Source organism: Pseudonaja textilis, chromosome 4 (assembly GCF_049901715.1).
Source record: "Pseudonaja textilis isolate UNSWEBS1 chromosome 4, rPseTex1.2, whole genome shotgun sequence".
In the NCBI taxonomy this organism is placed as follows: Eukaryota; Metazoa; Chordata; class Lepidosauria; order Squamata; family Elapidae; genus Pseudonaja; species Pseudonaja textilis.
The window spans coordinates 50,808,832-50,827,928 of record NC_141993.1 but is presented as its reverse complement, the minus strand read 5'-3'; the positions used below and the strand labels follow the sequence as shown (position 1 = coordinate 50,827,928).

At 41.1% G+C, this 19,097-nt stretch overlaps 1 protein-coding gene across 12 annotated transcripts in view; it reads left to right on the top strand.

Moving 5' to 3' along the window:
- Positions 1–11,732, top strand: part of ENTPD1 (ectonucleoside triphosphate diphosphohydrolase 1) — a 55,823-nt gene extending 44,091 nt beyond the window's left edge. For all 12 annotated transcript variants that reach the window (XM_087932960.1, XM_087932965.1, XM_087932962.1 and 9 more), the window contains 7 exons: positions 849–999; positions 1,786–1,945; positions 2,423–2,650; positions 4,756–5,013; positions 6,111–6,218; positions 6,732–6,869; positions 7,851–11,732. In XM_087932960.1, coding sequence (XP_087789086.1) covers positions 849–999; positions 1,786–1,945; positions 2,423–2,650; positions 4,756–5,013; positions 6,111–6,218; positions 6,732–6,869; positions 7,851–8,057 — 1,250 coding nt within the window. In that variant the 3' untranslated portion in view covers positions 8,058–11,732. The remainder of the gene's footprint in view (positions 1–848; positions 1,000–1,785; positions 1,946–2,422; positions 2,651–4,755; positions 5,014–6,110; positions 6,219–6,731; positions 6,870–7,850) is intronic.
- Positions 11,733–19,097: the final 7,365 nt, after the last annotated feature.

Genomic DNA, 19,097 nt, shown 5'->3' with positions numbered 1-19,097 from the left:
GGACTTGTTTAGGTGCCTGATTATGAGTTTTGAGATTGGAAGATTCTCCTATACTTACCAAGGAACCATAGGTAAGAGCACCACACTCTTCACAACTAGATCTGAAGATGATCACGTTACCAGACCAAAACCACAAGGAAGTCTCAGAGGGCATGGAAGCAGGGAGGAGGGAGGGAGTGGAGTCAAGAAGGACAAGATGAGAAAAGCAACGTTCCACTGCCACAGGGCAAGCGCCATCCTTTTTGGGCTTAGTGCTTTTTGCACTAATGGTGCACACACACACACACGAAAGTGCTAAAGTTCGTACTGCAATGCTGCTTTCATTATTTTCACAAAGCCCTTACTCCCTCCCTTCTCCTTCCCCCGCCATGTGTATGCCTCTGCTAGATACGACTATTGAAAGAGGAGCTTCTTATTGGGTTGTACACATTCACCTGGAGCACAGAATATTAAAAACATTAATCAGGAAAAATCTGATGGAATGGAGCATTTATAAGCTGGATGTTTTAGGAATAAGTGGACTGAAATGGACCATTTTAAATTAGAGTATATGATATCCCACTCAAAACCATATGTAGGAGAGGACCCCCAAAAAGCACATCACACAGTATGGGCCTGGCTGAGCAATTAAGAAGATTGTCTCTATTAAAAATAATAGGTAGCAGATTAACATCAATAATGTTCATACAAAGATATGCACCAACTACAGATGCAACTATGAAAAAGGTTGGAAGAGGTTCAGCTTTTATTTTTAGGAAAAAAATTATTAATTAGAAAAAATGATATTTCACAGAATATATAGCTCTGAAGTCAAAACAGTTGAAAATATTCTGCTTTTCTTCTTTCAGGTCCAGGAATTTCATCCTATGCTAATGCTGTGGAAAATGCCAGTGTCCCTCTAAAGCACTGTATGGATTCAGCAAAGGAGATTGTGCCACAGGGAAAGCATCAGGAGACGCCTGTTTACTTAGGGGCAACAGCTGGCATGCGGCTGCTGAGGTATCCTAGAGAAAGCAGCCTGCACCTTTTTTTTAATGTTTCATAGGAATGAGCTCAGAGAAAAACAGGCTTTTAAATGTTTATTTGGATTTGAAACGATAGGCATTTTTTATCAGTTTCCCATGGGATGCTTGTATTTTGCTAACCCGCTGTTTGTGTATTTGGTTACGTGTGAATCTATTTCAGTGTCCAATTATATAAATAAAGGGCAGTTCAGTTTAGCATATATTTCTGGATCTAGCACAACAATGTTGCATGCATTCCTGTTTTCCCATATCCTTTCAGTTTCATTGGTTTTGTGGGTTTAGCTCACAAAAACCAGTGAGGGTCGGAACAGAAGATATTTCTCATATTTAAACTTTGATATCTAGAATTCTGCCATAAGCCACTGCTAAATAAGGGCGTGCCATTGTTTGAGGCACTTGTTCCGCAAACCGCTTGCCTTCTTTCTATGCCAGTGTTGCCATAGTCAATAAAGGCCTTGACAACAACCTTTTGGGGTGACTCCTACCTATAGTTCATATTCAGAAAACAGAGAATTGTTTGTAAATTCTTTTCTATGTTACATTAAGAACACCATATGAAAGTAATCGGGAAAAGGCTGAAGGTTTTAAAGGAACAATAGACCAAATGAGTCTTTCTCCTTTTCCCATCTTTTAAAAATTCATTTTGGATAATAAGTATCTTATTCTCTCACCATTTTCCAGAATGCATTTTCAAGAAGAAAAAAATATGAGGACTGTTCCTAAGGAATCCTATATATTTCCCCCTTCTTTTTACATGCAGTTTGAAAAATAAGGATGCTGCTAGGAAGCTTCTCTCTGAGGTGGAGGAAACATTGCGTATATATCCCTTCAAGTTCCAGGGCGCCAGGATTCTCAGTGGTGAAGAAGAAGGTGCTTATGGCTGGATCACCCTGAATTACTTACTGGGCAAATTTGCAGAGGTAATACGACATGTCAGAAAGGAAGTGATGACCAGGAATTCTCACTTGATTTGGTTTCCTGAGAGTCCTTTTGTTCTTCAATTCTATTCAAAGCTGTAGGAGGCTACCAGACATTAAAATGAAATATAATCTAACAAATCCCAGCGAAAGGGTTGAATGGGGGTACTGACCCCAATCCCATATTACAGCATGATTGTTAGAGAGTTTTCCACTTCAGCTTCAACTGATATAGCAAATGGCCTAGAATTTAGTAATTTGTTCCATTGTTCTTACGCTTACAAAGTTTGCATAACAATCCATTGGAATTTGCCATTCTAAAATGTAAGATCTTTATTCTAAGTTCTTCATTCAGGGAAAATAGAGAAAAGTGGCTGACTGTGTGATATTGCTTTCATTTTTGTGCTGTTGTAGTCCTCCCCCCGCCCCCGGTCTGGCTGTTATATCTCTCAGTAACTCTCCTATTTGTTCTTCTTGCAGTCTATCTGGCCAAAAGTATTTGCCCATTCAAGTAGGACAACAGGAGCACTGGATCTTGGAGGAGCATCTACACAGATTACCTTTGTACCTGATCCAGATAAGATTGAATTAACAACAGATATAATAAATTTCCATCTCTATGGCAAGGAGTACAGAGTATATACACATAGCTTCTTATGTTATGGGAAGGACCAAGCTCTTCGCCTCAAGCTGTTACAAGATGTTGTTGTAAGTAATGAGTATCAATCTTTTCCTTAGATGGTGCTTGCTTATCCAATAGTTTGCTTCCTTTAATACAGATAGTCCTTGACTTAACAACTACATTTGGGACCAGAAGTTCTTATGCAATGTGGTTGTTAAAAGAGTTGCACCCTACTTTACAACCTCTCTATTTTGGTTGTTAAACAAATCACTGCAGCTATTAAGCAAATTTTGCTTACCCCATTGACTTTGCTTGTCAAAAGCTAGCTGGGAAGATTGCAAATGATGATCACGTGTCCCCAGGACACTGCAACCATCACAAATAAGTATCCGTTGCCAAACCCCTGAATTTTGATCGCGTAACTGTGTGGAAGCTGCAATGGTCACAAGTTAAAGGACCAGCTGTAAGTCACTTTTTTCAATGCCACTATAACTTCAAACAGTTTCTAAATGAATGTTCAAGGACTGCATGTAATGCAATTATGTTGTAATTCCTGAACCTTTATACAATGAGATTTTGACTGCTCTGGAAACTTCCATCTTATCCTCAGAAAATAAGACTTATTAAGCATAAATGGGAAGTGAGGCAGGACTAGCCATCAGATCAGAGAATCTAACTTACAAAACCTCAGAATTCTGATCTTGCCAATTGTACTCCCTCCCTCCCATAAGAGGGAGTACAACAGGATAGGATCCAATGAAAGCACATCATCGTGATACAAACTTGATACTTGTGGGATGTCACAGTGCATTACAAATGGGGTAGAGCTTGTGTAACAATACAAAGCTGCTTTTGTAATTTGCCCCCTCTTGAGCCTCTCTGCAAATACCTTACCTTCTAACTAGCTGAAGCTAGCAATAGCATAGCAATAGCATTTAGACTTATATACCACTTCACAGTGCTTTACAGCCCTCTCTAAGCAGTTTACAGAGTCGGCATATTGCCCCGAACAATCTGGGTCCTCGTTTTACCCACCTCAGAACGATGGAAGGCTGAGTCAATCTTGGGCCTGGTGAGATTAGAACTGCCAAATCCAGGCAAGCAGCAGGCAGCAGAAGTAGTCTGCAGTGCTGCACTCTAACCACTGCACCACTGTGGCTCTTAAGCAAGTGTGCCCTTTTCTCCTGTCAAACTGTGAAATAGAACATACCAGTGCATATTGTGTTATATACAATAATTGGGATTGTAAGAGAAAAGCACACCACAGCCGTGTCAGACAATATTCCTGCGAACACTAGGTATTTTGTGAATTGGAAAAAAACTGGATAGCAACTTCTGCTGCTAATTATTCTCATATCTTTTTATTTGCACCATAATCACATTATACCACTAATGCAGCTTTTCCTTGTCTGATGCCATTTAGCTATATTGATCTACAATTTTCATCATCTCAGTCAATAGTTGGATATGTACTACATATGGAGAGTATGGGAAAACTCCCTACAGAATCAAGATTCAGAGGACTCATCTAAAATTAATTGAACATATTTTATGTCCCTTTTTACTTTTACTATTTGGCTCAGCTCAACAGTAATTTGAATTTAAAGTAAAAGGCACAAACAAATGTTGACTTTGAGATGCTTATTCTTAGATTAAGAGTTTATGACTTCATCTCAGTTTAATATTGTATTAAATCTTGAGGGTCATTTTCTTAATTTTTAATGTAATCCACTCAGAGTTGCCTAAAATGAGACACGGGTAGCAAATTCGATAAGTAAATACACAAACAAACAAACATTTGTTGAAACACTGAATGTGAGAATATGTACACAGTGGATTGTAATAATTTTTCTTCCTAAAGTATTTCCTTCATTTCATCTTTGTGTATGTTTGTTATTTTTAAAAAAAATGAAATACATATATAAAATATATAAGGATTCAAGGGTATAAATGTAGATTCAAGGCAAGCATTTCTTTTCTGACCTAGGCCTCACTGTGCCACAGGCCAGGACTGTGGCTGGAGTTATGCATAATAGTGCATTTGCATACTTTGGTTTATTTGGTTTTGGCTTAATAAGATTTTTTTTCCAATCCAATCACTGTGGAATGTAAGCTATGGTATATGGTTTAATGTGATAAGTGAATGTTCTGGGGCTCATGTGATTGTTGATGAATTTTAAAACTTTTTTAGTCTTCAACAACTGACAAACTCCAGGACCCATGTTTCCACCAAGGATATGTGAGGACATTTAATGTCTTTGATCTGACCACAAATCCCTGTACAGCACGTAACATCACTGCACCGTATTCTCAGATCCAAATCCAAGGTGATGGGAATTATGAAAAATGCTTAGAAAGCATCCAGAGAATCTTTAATACTGAAGACTGTCTTTACTCCAACTGCTCATTCAAGGGCATTTTCTTGCCTGAGGTGTCTGGAGAATTTGGGGTGAGTCTTTTTAACACATTGACAGCTTGGCAATGAACTAAAAGATTTCTGTGATCTCTTTCTTGTTTTAAAATTGTTAACCCTATTATCTTCAGCAGTAATCTTCAGCCAGGTTTGAACTGCAAAAATAGAAGCACTGACAAATCAGTCTAATCAAATTGCTGTCATAAATGGCACCTGTAACAAATTGAGGATATAAAAATGACCACAGGTCCATGTTGATTACATGTGATTACATACCGCTATCACAAAGGCTGATGTGAGTTCATAAATCATGGCATTTATGTGATGGCATCATTACAAAAGTATTGTTGTTTGTCCCTGTTTGATGCCAGCTTCTGTCCTGTTATAGCATGAGCCAACAGAGCTTTGGAAGTGGCGGATGATCTATCACTGTGCTCTCTTTCATGAGGTAGCTGCTCTGCCTCCATTTTTTATTGTTAACAAGTGATTTCTGTTTGCAAATAAAGTGCTATGTGTACTTGTTCACATAAAGCAATAGGAGAAACTCCTGGGTTGTTGGTTTTTTTACATGTAGTATTGAATTGGAACTCCCAGCCATGAACAGAAGAAGCATAGCTTAGCGGTAGAGTCGCTGCCACTTTGCAGGTGGAAAGTCTCACATTCACTATCTGTCATCTCTAATAAAAAGACAGCAGTGATGTGGCTCAAGTCCCTGGAAACTGAAGTAAATCAGAATGATTGGCTAAAATAAAGTTGGATAGTTCGTGGTCTAGCATCTTATTTATTATGTATACCAGGTCCTTACCTATCATAACATGGTTTATTTCTTTGCATATAACATATTATATAAATGTAGCAATTGTGTTTTCTTCACCCAGTTCACATTAGTGTGCAGTTTCCAACTAATCATTGAGTACAGACAGTTGTGAACTAGATGAATAATTTGAACAGATATTTGTTCAGAAAACATCTCCTTTATGCTAAATATTGCTGATAGCAATATTTTATTTCCATTTATTTATAACATTTGTAAGGCACCTCAATTTATTATGACTGAGTGGCTTACAAAGATGCAACTATGAAAAAATTATTTTTTTTCTTTCCTGAATAATTTCATATTACTTGATCTTTAGGCATTTTCTGCTTTCTACTATGTAATGAATTTTCTAAATGTGACCGAAAAACCTATGGACCAAGTGATAGAAACAGTGAAGAACTTTTGTTCCAAATCCTGGAATGAGGTATGTCATTTTTTCAAACAAAAAGATCATGGATCTTGACTCATAGATCTGCGAGTGCAGTGGTGGGATTCAAATATTTTTACTACCGGTTCTGTAGGCGTGGCTTGGTGGGCATGACAGGGGAAGGATACTGTAAAATCTCCAGTCAGAGGTGGTATTTGCTGGTTCTCCGAACTACTCAAAATGTCCGCTACTGGTTCTCCAGAACTGGTCAGAACCTACTGAATGCCATCTCTGAGCGAGTGGCCTCCAATTAGTGCTAATTGTATGAGATTAGTTCCGCTTGATTTTCCAACTCAGTAATCAAAGCAGGGGAAGGGAAATCTCTAAAATCCATTTATCCTACAAACCTAGAGTCCTCATGGCATGTGAAAAGGTTGTTCATTTGAAAACAGACAGATGAATTGTGATAGCTCCAAGGATTAATATTTATGTGGAAGACAAAGTGCCTCAGTCTTTATAAAAGAGGAGGAAAGTCAAAGAAATAAACTTGTTTCTTTTTTCTCTGTCTAGGTGAAAGTCGAATTTCCTGAGATAAAAGAGAAATACTTGAGCGAATACTGTTTCTCAAGTACATATATTATCTCCCTGCTCGGTCAGAGATATAACTTCACTAAGGAAAAATGGCAGAATATCCACTTCCTAGAGAAGGTATCTTTAACATTCAGTGGTGGAAATTAAGGAGTGGTGGTGGAGATTTATTTTAGAAGCTCACAAAAACTTTACAGTCTAAAATTAATCATTTGGTTAAAAATCTTTTACACTAAGAATATATGGAAGGAACCAAAGACAAGTGCAAGCTACAATAAAAATGTATTCATAAATCTGCAAAAGACATCCAGAGATAAGACTATTTACATTTCATAGGACAAGGTAATCTACAGTGTTGGTACAGCAATTGAAAAGCCTTATTATCCCTTACCATGTCTCACTCAGGTGTGATACAGAGGACGGTTTCTAGTATTTTATGAAGCAGGTAGATCAATATGGAAGGAGGTTAAGTGCAATATCATGAGCACAAAGTATTAAGAACTTTGAAGGCCAGGGATAACTCTTTGAATGGATTCACACAACATGCTTATCTTGGCTGTTGAATTTTCTGAAAATTTTCTGGTTGTTCATAATTTATAGAATCATAAGCTAACTAAAAGGGCCACCTTGGCCCTTATGTAATTTCATAAAAAGTAACCAAGCTTAAAACCAATGAATTTAGCAAAATAGTGTGAATTCAGTTGCTAAACCTTTGATTGACTTGGTTAAACTTATTATGCAAACCTAGCCACTGAATTGTTGGAGAAAGTTGCATGTGAGCCAGTTTGTTCTACTGGTTAAGGCTCCAGGCTCAAAAGCAGGAGGCTGTGAGTTCCAGTCCCATTTTAGGCATGAAAGCTGACTGGGTGACCTTAGGCCGATTACTCACAGCCTAACTCACCTTACTGTTGCTGTTGTTCTGGGAAAAATAGGAGGAGGAAGGAATACTAGATATGTTCATGCTTTGAGTTGTGTATACAAATAATAAAGGTGGAATATAAATAATAAATAAATCAATTTAAACAATGAAGTGTTTGAACCACTTTTCCTGGAGTTGTTTGATATATCGTTGAGTGATTCTTCTTGTCTCCTTCATTTCAGATTGAAAACAGTGACGCAGGATGGACACTGGGCTATATGCTAAACCTTACCAACATGATCCCTGCAGAACAGCCCTACACACGCCTCTTGTCTCACACAGGTTTTATCAGCTTCATTGTCATCTGCTCTGCTCTAGTAATGACTCTGCTCTTAGTAGGCTGGATTATATATCATAAACCAAAGTGCCTGAGAAAGGAAATAATTTAAGATGCAGAAGGACATTTGACACATCGATGGAAACATCAGGGGTTGTCAAGATCAGGGGTTGTACTTTCCTACTCTGCTCTGCTGAAATACCTAGTTTATATGAGAGCTTTCTGGACCATTTGCTCCGGCACCAACAGATGCCAAAACAACAGCATGATACCATTCTCTTCATCTCCCTCAGATTGAAGATTCACTTTTCATACTACCCTAATTGAGGGTTGATAAATTCTTGCATGTTGTATTAAAACAAAACCCCACTTCTCTCAGGTATGCCACTTCATACATTGCTTTGGTCCTGGAAATATAGTACAGGGACATCCAGTCAGATGGCCTGAACACTGCAAGGACTAACTTATACCAATAGCTGCAGCTGCTCTCAGATCATGTGTTTTCTTTTATCCTACTGGGGAAAAAACACAAGCATTCAGAAATACCACCTACTACCATCTACTAGTTTTGAAATAGTCCTTTATCAGAATTGTGATAGTATTTGTATTATTTCATTGTAGTAGTATTTGTAATAATTCATCTGTGAAAGAGGTTGAAAGTGCAAACCTTTGACAATAACTTATCAATTGCTGGGAGAAGAAGGGAAGAGTTCTCTCTACTAAAAGCTAAAGAATAAAATGCAGCTTATGAATTTGCAGCTTGACCAGAAAAAGGAGCAGTAAATTATTCCTGATGTGTAACAGTTGGTACCTGAGTAACAGGCCTTGCACTGATGAGCTGTTCGTGAAGTGTTTGGATTCACTGTCAGCTGCCTTATGTAAGTTATATAGTTCTTGGGCACTGAGGTTTGATTTCACACTTTATATTATCAAAATCCATTGGTATTATTATTCAAAACCTATACGGGGAAGAGGGAACCAAACCCTTTGCAACTGAATTCATATGCTTGCAATGCAGAAGTTCTTAAGGGTAAAACCTGTGGAAAAAGAATTCCTTCTTACAAGCACCAAAAGAATGTTCCTAGGAAAAAACTAAATATGGTTTGATTTGCACTGAGGTTTTAACATAAATTAGGAATACAGGTAGTCCTCGATTTACAACAGTTCATTTAGTGACTGTTCAAACTTACAACGGCATTAAAAAGTGACTTATGACCATTTTTCACACTTACGACCAATATAGCATCCTCATGATCACATGATCAGAATTCAGACACTTAGCAATCGGTTCATATTTATGATGGTTGCCGTGTTCCTGGTTCATGCGATCAACTTTTGCAACCCTCTTGACAAGCAAAGTCAATGGGGAAACCAGATTCACTTAACAACTGTGTTTCTAACTTAACAACTGCAATGATTCACTTAACAACTGTGGCAAGAAACTTTATAAAATGGGGCAAAACTCACTTAACAAATGCCTCACTTAGCAATATAAATTTTGTACTCAATTGTGGTCATAAGTCGAGGACTACCTCAAAGCATTTCCAGCATTCCTATAACAAATGAGCCAGTCTGTTAATCTAGTCTGTCTACTGATTAGCAAACCTAAGTTATCCTCTGGTAACATTACTGATCCAGCAACATTTGAAAAGATCTTTAATCAGCAGACAACCTGCCTGTACATCTGTGCCACTCTTGCTATTTGCTCAGGATAGCAATGTTCCTGCCAATCTCAACTCTTCTGGAGAACCAGACCAGTGAAATAAGCTGTCATCCACCAATAATCATGGCTTTAGTTAGGGAAGATTCATGTGAACAGAGCTGATACAGTAGGGAAAAAAGGTAAAAGCCAGTTTGGCATAGTGGTTAAGATACCAGGCTAGAAAGTAGAAGACCATGAGTACAAGTCTCACCTTAGCCATGAAAGCCAGCTTGGTGACTTTGGGCCAGTAACTCTCTCTCAGCATAACCCACCTCACAGGATTGTTGTTGTGGGGAAAATAGGAGGAGGAAGATGTGTGTGATATGTTTGCCACCTTGGGTTATTTGTAAAAATAATAAAGGTGGGATAATTAAATAAATGCATACATGTGGTCAAGCAGATTTTTCACCCACCAGCTATCCACTTTTCAGAAGATTAGATTTATCTTGTGTTGCATATTAGATCAAACCTGAGAGTTTAAATGGTAGAATCACATGGTGGAAAATATGGGGAGATAATCACAGATCCAGAGGCTGACAGTTGATCTGGCAGACATCTGATACTGGCATTGGAGGAACTAAGAACTAGGATAGATAAAGATAATTTTCATGCTGTTTGGTTAATTTAAGGAATCTGCTTTTATTTAATCCATAATTATAGAAATATAAAAATAGAATATAGAAACATTATTTAACGTAATGAAGAAGTGATTTAAATATGTTAAGCATTGGTCTATTTAGGGCATGCTTTTCTTAAACTATAGTAGCTTTTTTTCATTTCTTAGTTATAAACCATATTTTATAAACTATAGTGTCTGAGATGACACATTGTACTAAGTCATAACATGGCACGCTTTGCCTTCATACAATGTATAACTCTAAAATTGGCATGAATTTTAATGGCCCTTATTTAACACAAAATGTTTTTCAACAATATGGTTCCCACCTCAGGAATTTTATTTCAAACAAGTATACTTTTGACAAGTAATGACATGGATTACCCTTTAAAAGAGTTTGCAAAGAAATGAAAGAAGATAGTATTTAAAATCTGATGAACAGAAGTAATAGTATGCTTCAATAGAACTTGGATGAGAATTCTGAATCAAGTATGAAACATGCTCATGCCAGACTCACATTTATGCCCGGTAAGTATTGACCACTTTTATGTGTCAGAATTGTTGGGAATCTTGCCTTAGTGAGAATAAGCACATAATGCCACATATTCACATGCCAATTACTCAAAACAAGCATTCATTTTGCACTAATTTTTTAAAAGCTTTTTTACTAGTCACCAAATGTATTCATGTTAGTGAGTTGGTTTTCTAAATGAGTTGCATTTAAACTCATTCATCTTTGCACATTCAAAGCCTTCCTTAGTTAAAATATAAACTAAATGAATAAAAATAAATAAATGTTTTACCTACTTCCAGCTATTTTGAAATTTTAATGGGGGAAAAATCAGTTGACATTCAGTATTTTTCTGCCTTACTGGTTGGAGTGAGATAGTCATAAAAACAAGTAACAATCTCCTTATTTCTGCCAGTCTGATACTATTCAGATGTGCTGGACTACAATCTCCATCATCCCCAGCTAGCATATCCAGTCCTCTTGTTGAAAAGATGGTGGCACTGATAGTCCTACATTCCTGGAAGGCCCCATGATTGGGGAAAGCTTGTCTACCTCTTCATATTGATCCTAGTTAATAAGTGTCTGTTATTCTTTTTTGATTTAATCTGTCCAAATTACACAATGTATTAGGTTCCTTTTCCTGTTACTGGGGTTGCTGCTGAATTCATACTCTTTAAGAGACTGATTTGCAAGAATCCCAACTGTAGGCATATGGTGGGAAGGGAATTAAGAGCAAGGAATGTATAGTATATTAATAAACATCTGTGTCTGGTAGCCCTCTTGGCTGCAGGCTTGGAGGAAGAATAATTCAGCACAGGTGATGCTGGGAAGCTGTCACATATTTCCTGAAAATAGTTTAAACCTTGTCTTGTCTTTCCTGTCCAAAAGAAACAAATATTCACTTTATACACGTGTACATCTCTGTATTTATATGGCATATTAAAAATGTTTTGATTAATGTCATTGGTGTTTGTCCATTATTTCCCAAATGAAGGAAGAGAACAGCATGGCAAGAGAAACAACTTTCTCAATTAACAGCATCTACTTAGTTAGATAAGGGTCAATGGTACTACTTCTCTTGTGGCTATGTAGGGATTCTAGGCTGACTCCCCTTTTCACTCCACCTCCAGGTTCTGCCATTACCAAATGGGTCAAATTGTGTAGGAGAAGGGATTCTCCTATACAATTTGACCCAGAAAGTAATACCAAAAATGCCCAAACATGGGATTCCAGCAGTTTCACTGGTTACAGATTACAATCTCACTGATGCATTCCAGAAGCTTACATTGAATTTAATGAGACTGTCTTATCAACATTCCTGCTCATTTCCCTGAAACACAAAAATTATGGAGATTGTTCTGCTTAATTAAGGGATGAATTAGGATAAATTATTTCTTATAAATTAAGCCCTCATATGCAGTAAGACAGTATTGAGATAATAAAACAATATTTCATACTGCAGGTATAAAAATCACAAGTTTAATACTCTAGAAAAAATATATTCAATAAAAAATCAAATACAGAAAAGGAGATTAACATTCTTGCCAGATGCAACTCAAACCTTAACTGTTCATTTATTCTGCATTTTGTTCATCATCACTGATTCAGCTATCTTCTTTTATCCCTTAGGCAGAGCAGAAACCTGAGTCAAAATAGGAATGAACCAGAGCTAAACAAATGGATGTTTCAGTTCAAGATTTGGTCAACTCCTTTCAATGGTTTTACAAATTAAATAATATAAATGGGTGCCTCCTTTGAAATGATTGAAAAGTGATTTAGAGATTTGATGACTGGGTTTGCCAAGTCTTAGTATTATTGCTTCTTTCTTCCAAAAGGAAAAAGGAAAGAGGGAGATGAAAAATCAGAAGCGGGTCTGGTAGCAGCTTTTCAGATTAATAATTTTTTTAAAGATGTAAAATTTCATAGTTGGGAAGGGAAAACAGGGTTTTTATGCAGATACAGGATACATGTGACAAAGATTGCAATTACCTTATAAATTAACCAGTATGGTATGTTAAAAACCCATTTGTGTTGAGATCATATGAAGTAGTCTAAACTAAAATATGAGTTTCTTTGTTCCAAAGTATGTGTTGGGGTCTCATGGAAATTTTATACTCTGACATTACTTTGTTCTTATTTGAGCCCGTTATCAAACTTATATCTCTTAAGCATTTTGCATAAACTCTGACATGTTTGTCCTACACAGAATTCAGAGAAAATTGTTGGCAGATGATGGCATATATAACATTAGAGGAAGAACGTATGAAGATACCTCACTGTTGTGTGAAATTGTTGATGTTTGTGTTGGTGTAATTGGGTTTGTTTTAGGGGGTGGTTCCAATGTTAGCATCACTGTTTTGTTGTTGCTTGTTATTTGTGAGAATTTCCTTCAAACTAAATGGTTGATGGTAGGCAAGTACAGGTCTATCAAGTGCCTAAGAAATGTTGACTTCCGGTTTGGGCTTCTTCGGCAATGGACTGAAATCGCGATCGTCCTCAGTTTTGATCCATGCTTGCCACTGGAGCTCCCCGAGCCGCCCAGATTCGGGGCTGAAGCCACCCTGTAGAGATGGTAAAGAAGGGGGAGCTGTCAGCGGGATTGAGGAGAGCTGCATCTCTCCTCCCCAGCTGGCCATTACTCCCTTTCCCAAAGGCGGTTGCAGCGGTGGTCAGAAGAAAAAAAGCAGCAGAGGGAAAAAGGGTGGAATCAGGAAAATGGAGGAGACCACCTGGAACTTAAAAAAATTGATAGTGGAATTTTAACAAGGCTTGCAAAAGATACATTGTAGCTGAAACTTTGTTACAAGAGAACAAAGCTCCTGGAAAGAGAAAGCAAGAAAATAAACAAGAAACAGTTTTGGATTATTGGATGATTCCTGGAACTTTGGATGGAGGATCCTAATGAAATAAAATAAAAACAACTGGGGGTTGTTTAAATTTTTTTTAAATGGCATCACTCCTTGAAGAGTTAAAAATGAGACAAAGAACAAAAAGAAGAAGCACAAGACGGAAGACGATCTTTTGGCTTCGTATTTCAATTTTTAGAAATGGAGATCTTGAACTATGAAAAACAACAAGATTTATGTTTTATGTTTTGTTTGTTTGTGTATTGTCTTTGAAAATCAATAAAATTTGTTTTTTTTTTTAAAAGAAAAACAACAAGAAATGCTGGCAGAACAAGAAGGGCGGAACAACGAAGAACCATCTTCAATGACCAAGCAATCTTAAGTGGGGTAAAAAGGGGAAAGGGGGGAAAGGGAGTTAAAAACTTAAGTACTGAAGCAACAACCAAAAAAAAGAGTAATTTGAAAAGTAATCATAATACCAGGAAGAAGCAAAAGGGAGGATCACAGAAGGGAGAATCAGATAGAAAAGGGAATAAAAAGGGGAGGGAGAAGAAAGGGAAGAGGGAAAGGAAAAGAAGCTACAAAATACAGAAACAAGATATAGAGGTACAGGAAAAACGTACAAGATTTAAAGGTATAAACCTATTTAAAAGACACAGAGACAATGGTTAAAATTTAACTTAAGGAGAGGATTCTGCAAAGGTGCATGGGATAGCACTGTTAGATGATTAAAGTGATAGAAAAAATTTCTATTGATGGAATATTTGTTTGTGGAATATTGTAGTGGAATATTTGTTTGTAAAGAGAATAAGGCTCTCAATTATTTAAAAAGAATGTTTAAAAAAAACTGAAAAGAAACATGGAAGATTTTTATCAGTTGATAAGGTGAACTTGAATAATAATAATAACTTTATTGACTACTGTTAATAACCATTGTTTGGTTTTTTTATTTAAAGACAGTAATAAATAAAACATGAAATATAGATGATTAAAGTGAAAGACTACTGATATTACTAGGTAATGTATGTTAAAATAAATAGAAATGTAAAAGTTTATTATTAATATTAATGGCAGAGCTGTACTTGAATAGAATAATTATTTCATTTACTATTGTTATACATATATACACAGATATATATACATATATACTTTTTTCTTTTAAGAATTTAGTGTGTATTTTAAGAGAATGTACCAAGCAGAATTCAATTGAAAATACGTATGTGTTATAAAATAGAGGTTAGAAAATGAATGTTATAACTGTAAGGATGTAAGTTACATTTTTAAATAAGATTTGAAAAAAAGATACAAAGGTGTTACACTCCAGTCTAGTAATTACAGGGGAAAATTTGTTTTATGAGAAAAGATAATATAAAATTGTAAACAGGACAGACGAAAGTATAAAAACATTGATTAGAAAAATTTTAAAAATTAGAAAAAGATATGTAATTGAATTAAGAAAGGAATGAGTTAATTTAAAATAAGGCTATAGGAAGTAAAGAAAGGGAAAATCTATTGAAAAAAATTGTGAAAATAGTTGTAAGATATGGATTAGGATGTATAAGATAAATATGTATTGAGTTTATGTCTGTATGGAGAAGCGATAACTTGGGGCCACGCTGTTCTCACAAAAAAATATTTCATTTGTATTTGTATGTTTTGTGAAAACTTAAATAAAACTTTTATTAATAAAGAAAGTATAATGTTGATATTCAGTAAGGATTGTAGCTTATAAATAATATGCTTGAATGACTTGAGCTCTGAGCTATAGGTAACAACTACTGCTATTCTGTTACTCTGTTTTCATGGTCTGACTTTTAATATCATCCTGGTTTATCTATGGGATGGGTAGTTCCAGCTGATGAATGCCTGGTTTAATTCCATCAGTTGACCATCTCTGTTAAGCAGGTCAGAACAAATGCAATTATAATATATGGCCTGGCTTATTGAGATCAAATTGGAGATCTGTTCTGGGGTAGAAATTGTACAGAGTGGAGAAGGGATGTCATGGATTTTATTACATTGTCATTGACATAGAGTAGCCAATCATGTACTTTATTACTTCTGCAAACCCTGCCTTTCAGCCTGACTCAGTGCTAATCTGCTATTTGCATCTTATCCTTCTGAAGATATATTATTTTAGCTTTACCTCTTCCCGTAATCCATATCCTATATAATAGTTAGACCCCTCACATCCTGGACATAAACTGTTTCAACTCCTTCCCTCCAAACAACATTATAGAGCCCTGCACACCGGAACAACTAGACACAAGAAGTTTTTTCCTGAATGCCATCACTCTGCTAAACAAATAATTCCCTCAACACTGTCCAACTATTTGCTAAGGCTGCATTACTATTACTATTAATCGTCCCATCCTTCCTTTCACCCATCTCCTCCCACTTATGACTGTATGACTGTAACTTTGTTGCTTGTATCCTAACGATTTTTATTGACTGTTTCCTAGTATGATTTGATCGCTTGATGACTATTATTAAGTGTTGTACCTTATGATTCTTGACGAATGTATCTTTTCTTTTATGTACACTGAGAGCATTTGCACCCAGACAAATTCCTTGTGTGTCCAATCACACTTGGCCAATAAAGAATTCTATTCTATTCTATATATCTCATAATATATATTGCAGGCTAAAGTGGGACTGGTCTCCTTAATAGTAGGCTGTATAATGCCCTCTATGTTGATTGGGCTGATAAAGCTTCTATAAATGACATTTCTATAAAATAAACTTGAAGAATAAATATTTGAAGCACATTTTATTAGGCAATGTGAGGACACATCTTCAGTTTATGTAGTTTGATAGATGCTGAATTTGAGATGTTGCAAAATGAATGAACATGAGAATTATCCTGAATTGTTATTATGTCACTAATAAAACAAATATATTAGAAAGGCTTGTAGTCAGGTTAGACCTACATTGACTGGAAATGCAGAGCACTTTTGTGAGCATGTAATGGTATGTTGGTAGCTGAGAATATGAATGGTTATCTATGAATGTTACAAAATTATATGCTGCAATAAAGATCAGGAATCTGAAAATTAATCAAGTTAGTTATGTTTCACAGGAAAAAATAAGTTATAAGATGCATAAATGGTTTAAAATAACAGCAAATAGACCAGTGGATGTGCTTTGGCAATATGTTTAACGAGGAGGAACATTTGATTAGGAGTTTAAAACAATTTTTAGTTTTTCCTTCAATTCAGGATGGCCACCATCTTCTTACATCAGGGTCTCACCGTAATTTATTTTATCTAGACAAATTGCACATTATTTTCAGGTGCTAAAACTGAATGCAAACCAAAGCCTGTTAGAGTGCATGCTGCACCTGGCTTAAAACATGGCCAACTTAAAACCTTCATTTGTGTCCAGTCTGATTGTCAAGGTAACTGTCAGGCCTTTTGTGAATATTTAAGACTATCATATCCAAGCTTTCTATATCTCTTTGCTGTCATCAAACAATATTCCAGATTTTTCAGTCCAGATATAATAGGCGGGGGGGGGGGGGGGGGGGGGGGGGGGGGGGGGGGGGGGGGGGGGGGGGGGGGGGGGGGGGGGGGGGGGGGGGGGGGGGGGGGGGGGGGGGGGGGGGGGGGGGGGGGGGGGGGGGGGGGGGGGGGGGGGGGGGGGGGGCGGGGGGGGGGGGGGGGGGGGGGGGGGGGGGGGGGGGGGGGGGGGGGGGGGGGGGGGGGGGGGGGGGGGGGGGGGGGGGGGGGGGGGGGGGGGGGGGGGGGGGGGGGGGGGGGGGGGGGGGGGGGGGGGGGGGGGGGGGGGGGGGGGGGGGGGGGGGGGGGGGGGGGGGGGGGGGGGGGGGGGGGGGGGGGGGGGGGGGGGGGGGGGGGGGGGGGGGGGGGGGGGGGGGGGGGGGGGGGGGGGGGGGGGGGGGGGGGGGGGGGGGGGGGGGGGGGGGGGGGGGCCGGGGGGGGGGGGGGGGGGGGGGGGGGGGGGGGGGCGGGGGGGGGGGGGGGGGGGGGGGGGGGGGGGGGGGGGGGGGTGGGGGGGGGGGGGGGGGGGGGGGGGGGGGGGGGGGGGGGGGGGGGGGGGGGGGGGGGGGGGGGGGGGGGGGGGGGGGGGGGGGGGGGGGGGGGGGGGGGGGGGGGGGGGGGGGGGGGGTGGGGGGGGGGGGGGGGGGGGGGGGGGGGGGGGGGGGGGGGGGGGGGGGGGGGGGGCCGGGGGGGGGGGGGGGGGGGGGGGGGGGGGGGGGGGGGGGGGGGGGGGGGGGGGGTGGGGGGGGGGGGGGGGGGGGGGGGGGGGGGGGGGGGGGGGGGGGGGGGGGGGGGGGGGGGGGGGGGGGGGGGGGGGGGGGGGGGGGGGGGGGGGGGGGGGGGGGGGGGGGGGGGGGGGGGGGGGGGGGGGGGGGTGGGGGGGGGGGGGGGGGGGGGGGGCCGGGGGGGGGGGGGGGGGGGGGGGGGGGGGGGGGGGTGGGGGGGGGGGGGGGGGGGGGGGGGGGGGGGGGGGGGGGGGGGGGGGGGCGGGGGGGGGGGTGTGGGGGGTTGGGTGGTGGGGGGGGGGGGTGGGGGGGTCTCCCCCGCGGGGGGGGGGGGGGGGGGGGGGGGGGGGGGGGGGGGGGTGGGGGGGGGGGGGGGGGGTGGGGGGGGGTGGGGGGGGGGGGGGGGGGGGGGGCGGGGCGGGGGGGGGGGGGGGGGGGGGGGGGGGGGCCCCCGGCCGGGGGGGGGGGGGGGGGGGGGGGGGTTGCGGGGCTGCGGGGGGGGGGGGGGGGGGGGGGCCGGGCGGCGGGGGGGCGGGGGGGGGGGGGGGGGGGGGGGGGGGGGGGGGGGGGGGGGGGGGGTGCCCCTGGCCCCCCCCCGGGGGGGGGGGGGGGGGGGGGGGGGGGGGGGGGGGGGGGGGGGGTGGGGGGGGGGCGGGGGGGCGGGGGGGGGGCGGGGGGGGGGGGGGGGGCCGGCCGGGGGGGGGGGGGGGGGGGGGGGGGGGGGGGGGGGGGGCTTTGGGGGGGTGGCCTGGTGGCTGGGTGTATAATATCCATTTATATAAAAGCAAAATACCACTCACAAAATCTCCAGAACCGTAAAGCCTACAAACTTGAAATTTGGCATATATGTTCCTCTTGGCTTCTAGGTGTTCACTAAGAAAGAATGTTTCAAGTGACCATCAGAGCATTAGTATTTCATATGTTATTATTAACACACTCTGATGCTAAAGAGCTCTACTCCCACTCCCCACCCAAAAAGAGATCTATTCCAAATGCAAAGAACAAGCAGAGGAGAGGAGGTTCAGGTTCACAGCACCAAGCAGCTTTAGTACAGAACAGTTGAGCTAAGCCACGGCCAGGCTCCTTTCTGTCTCCTTGCTCACACAGTAAATAATGTTTCAGCTTCCAAACTGCCCTCAACTCTCTCACACACTGATAGGATGCTAGCCAGATGAACCCCAATGGATGCTGGTAGGTAGAGGCAGAATTTTTTTCCCTTATTTTCCTCCCCAAGAACTAAACCCAACCACATAGT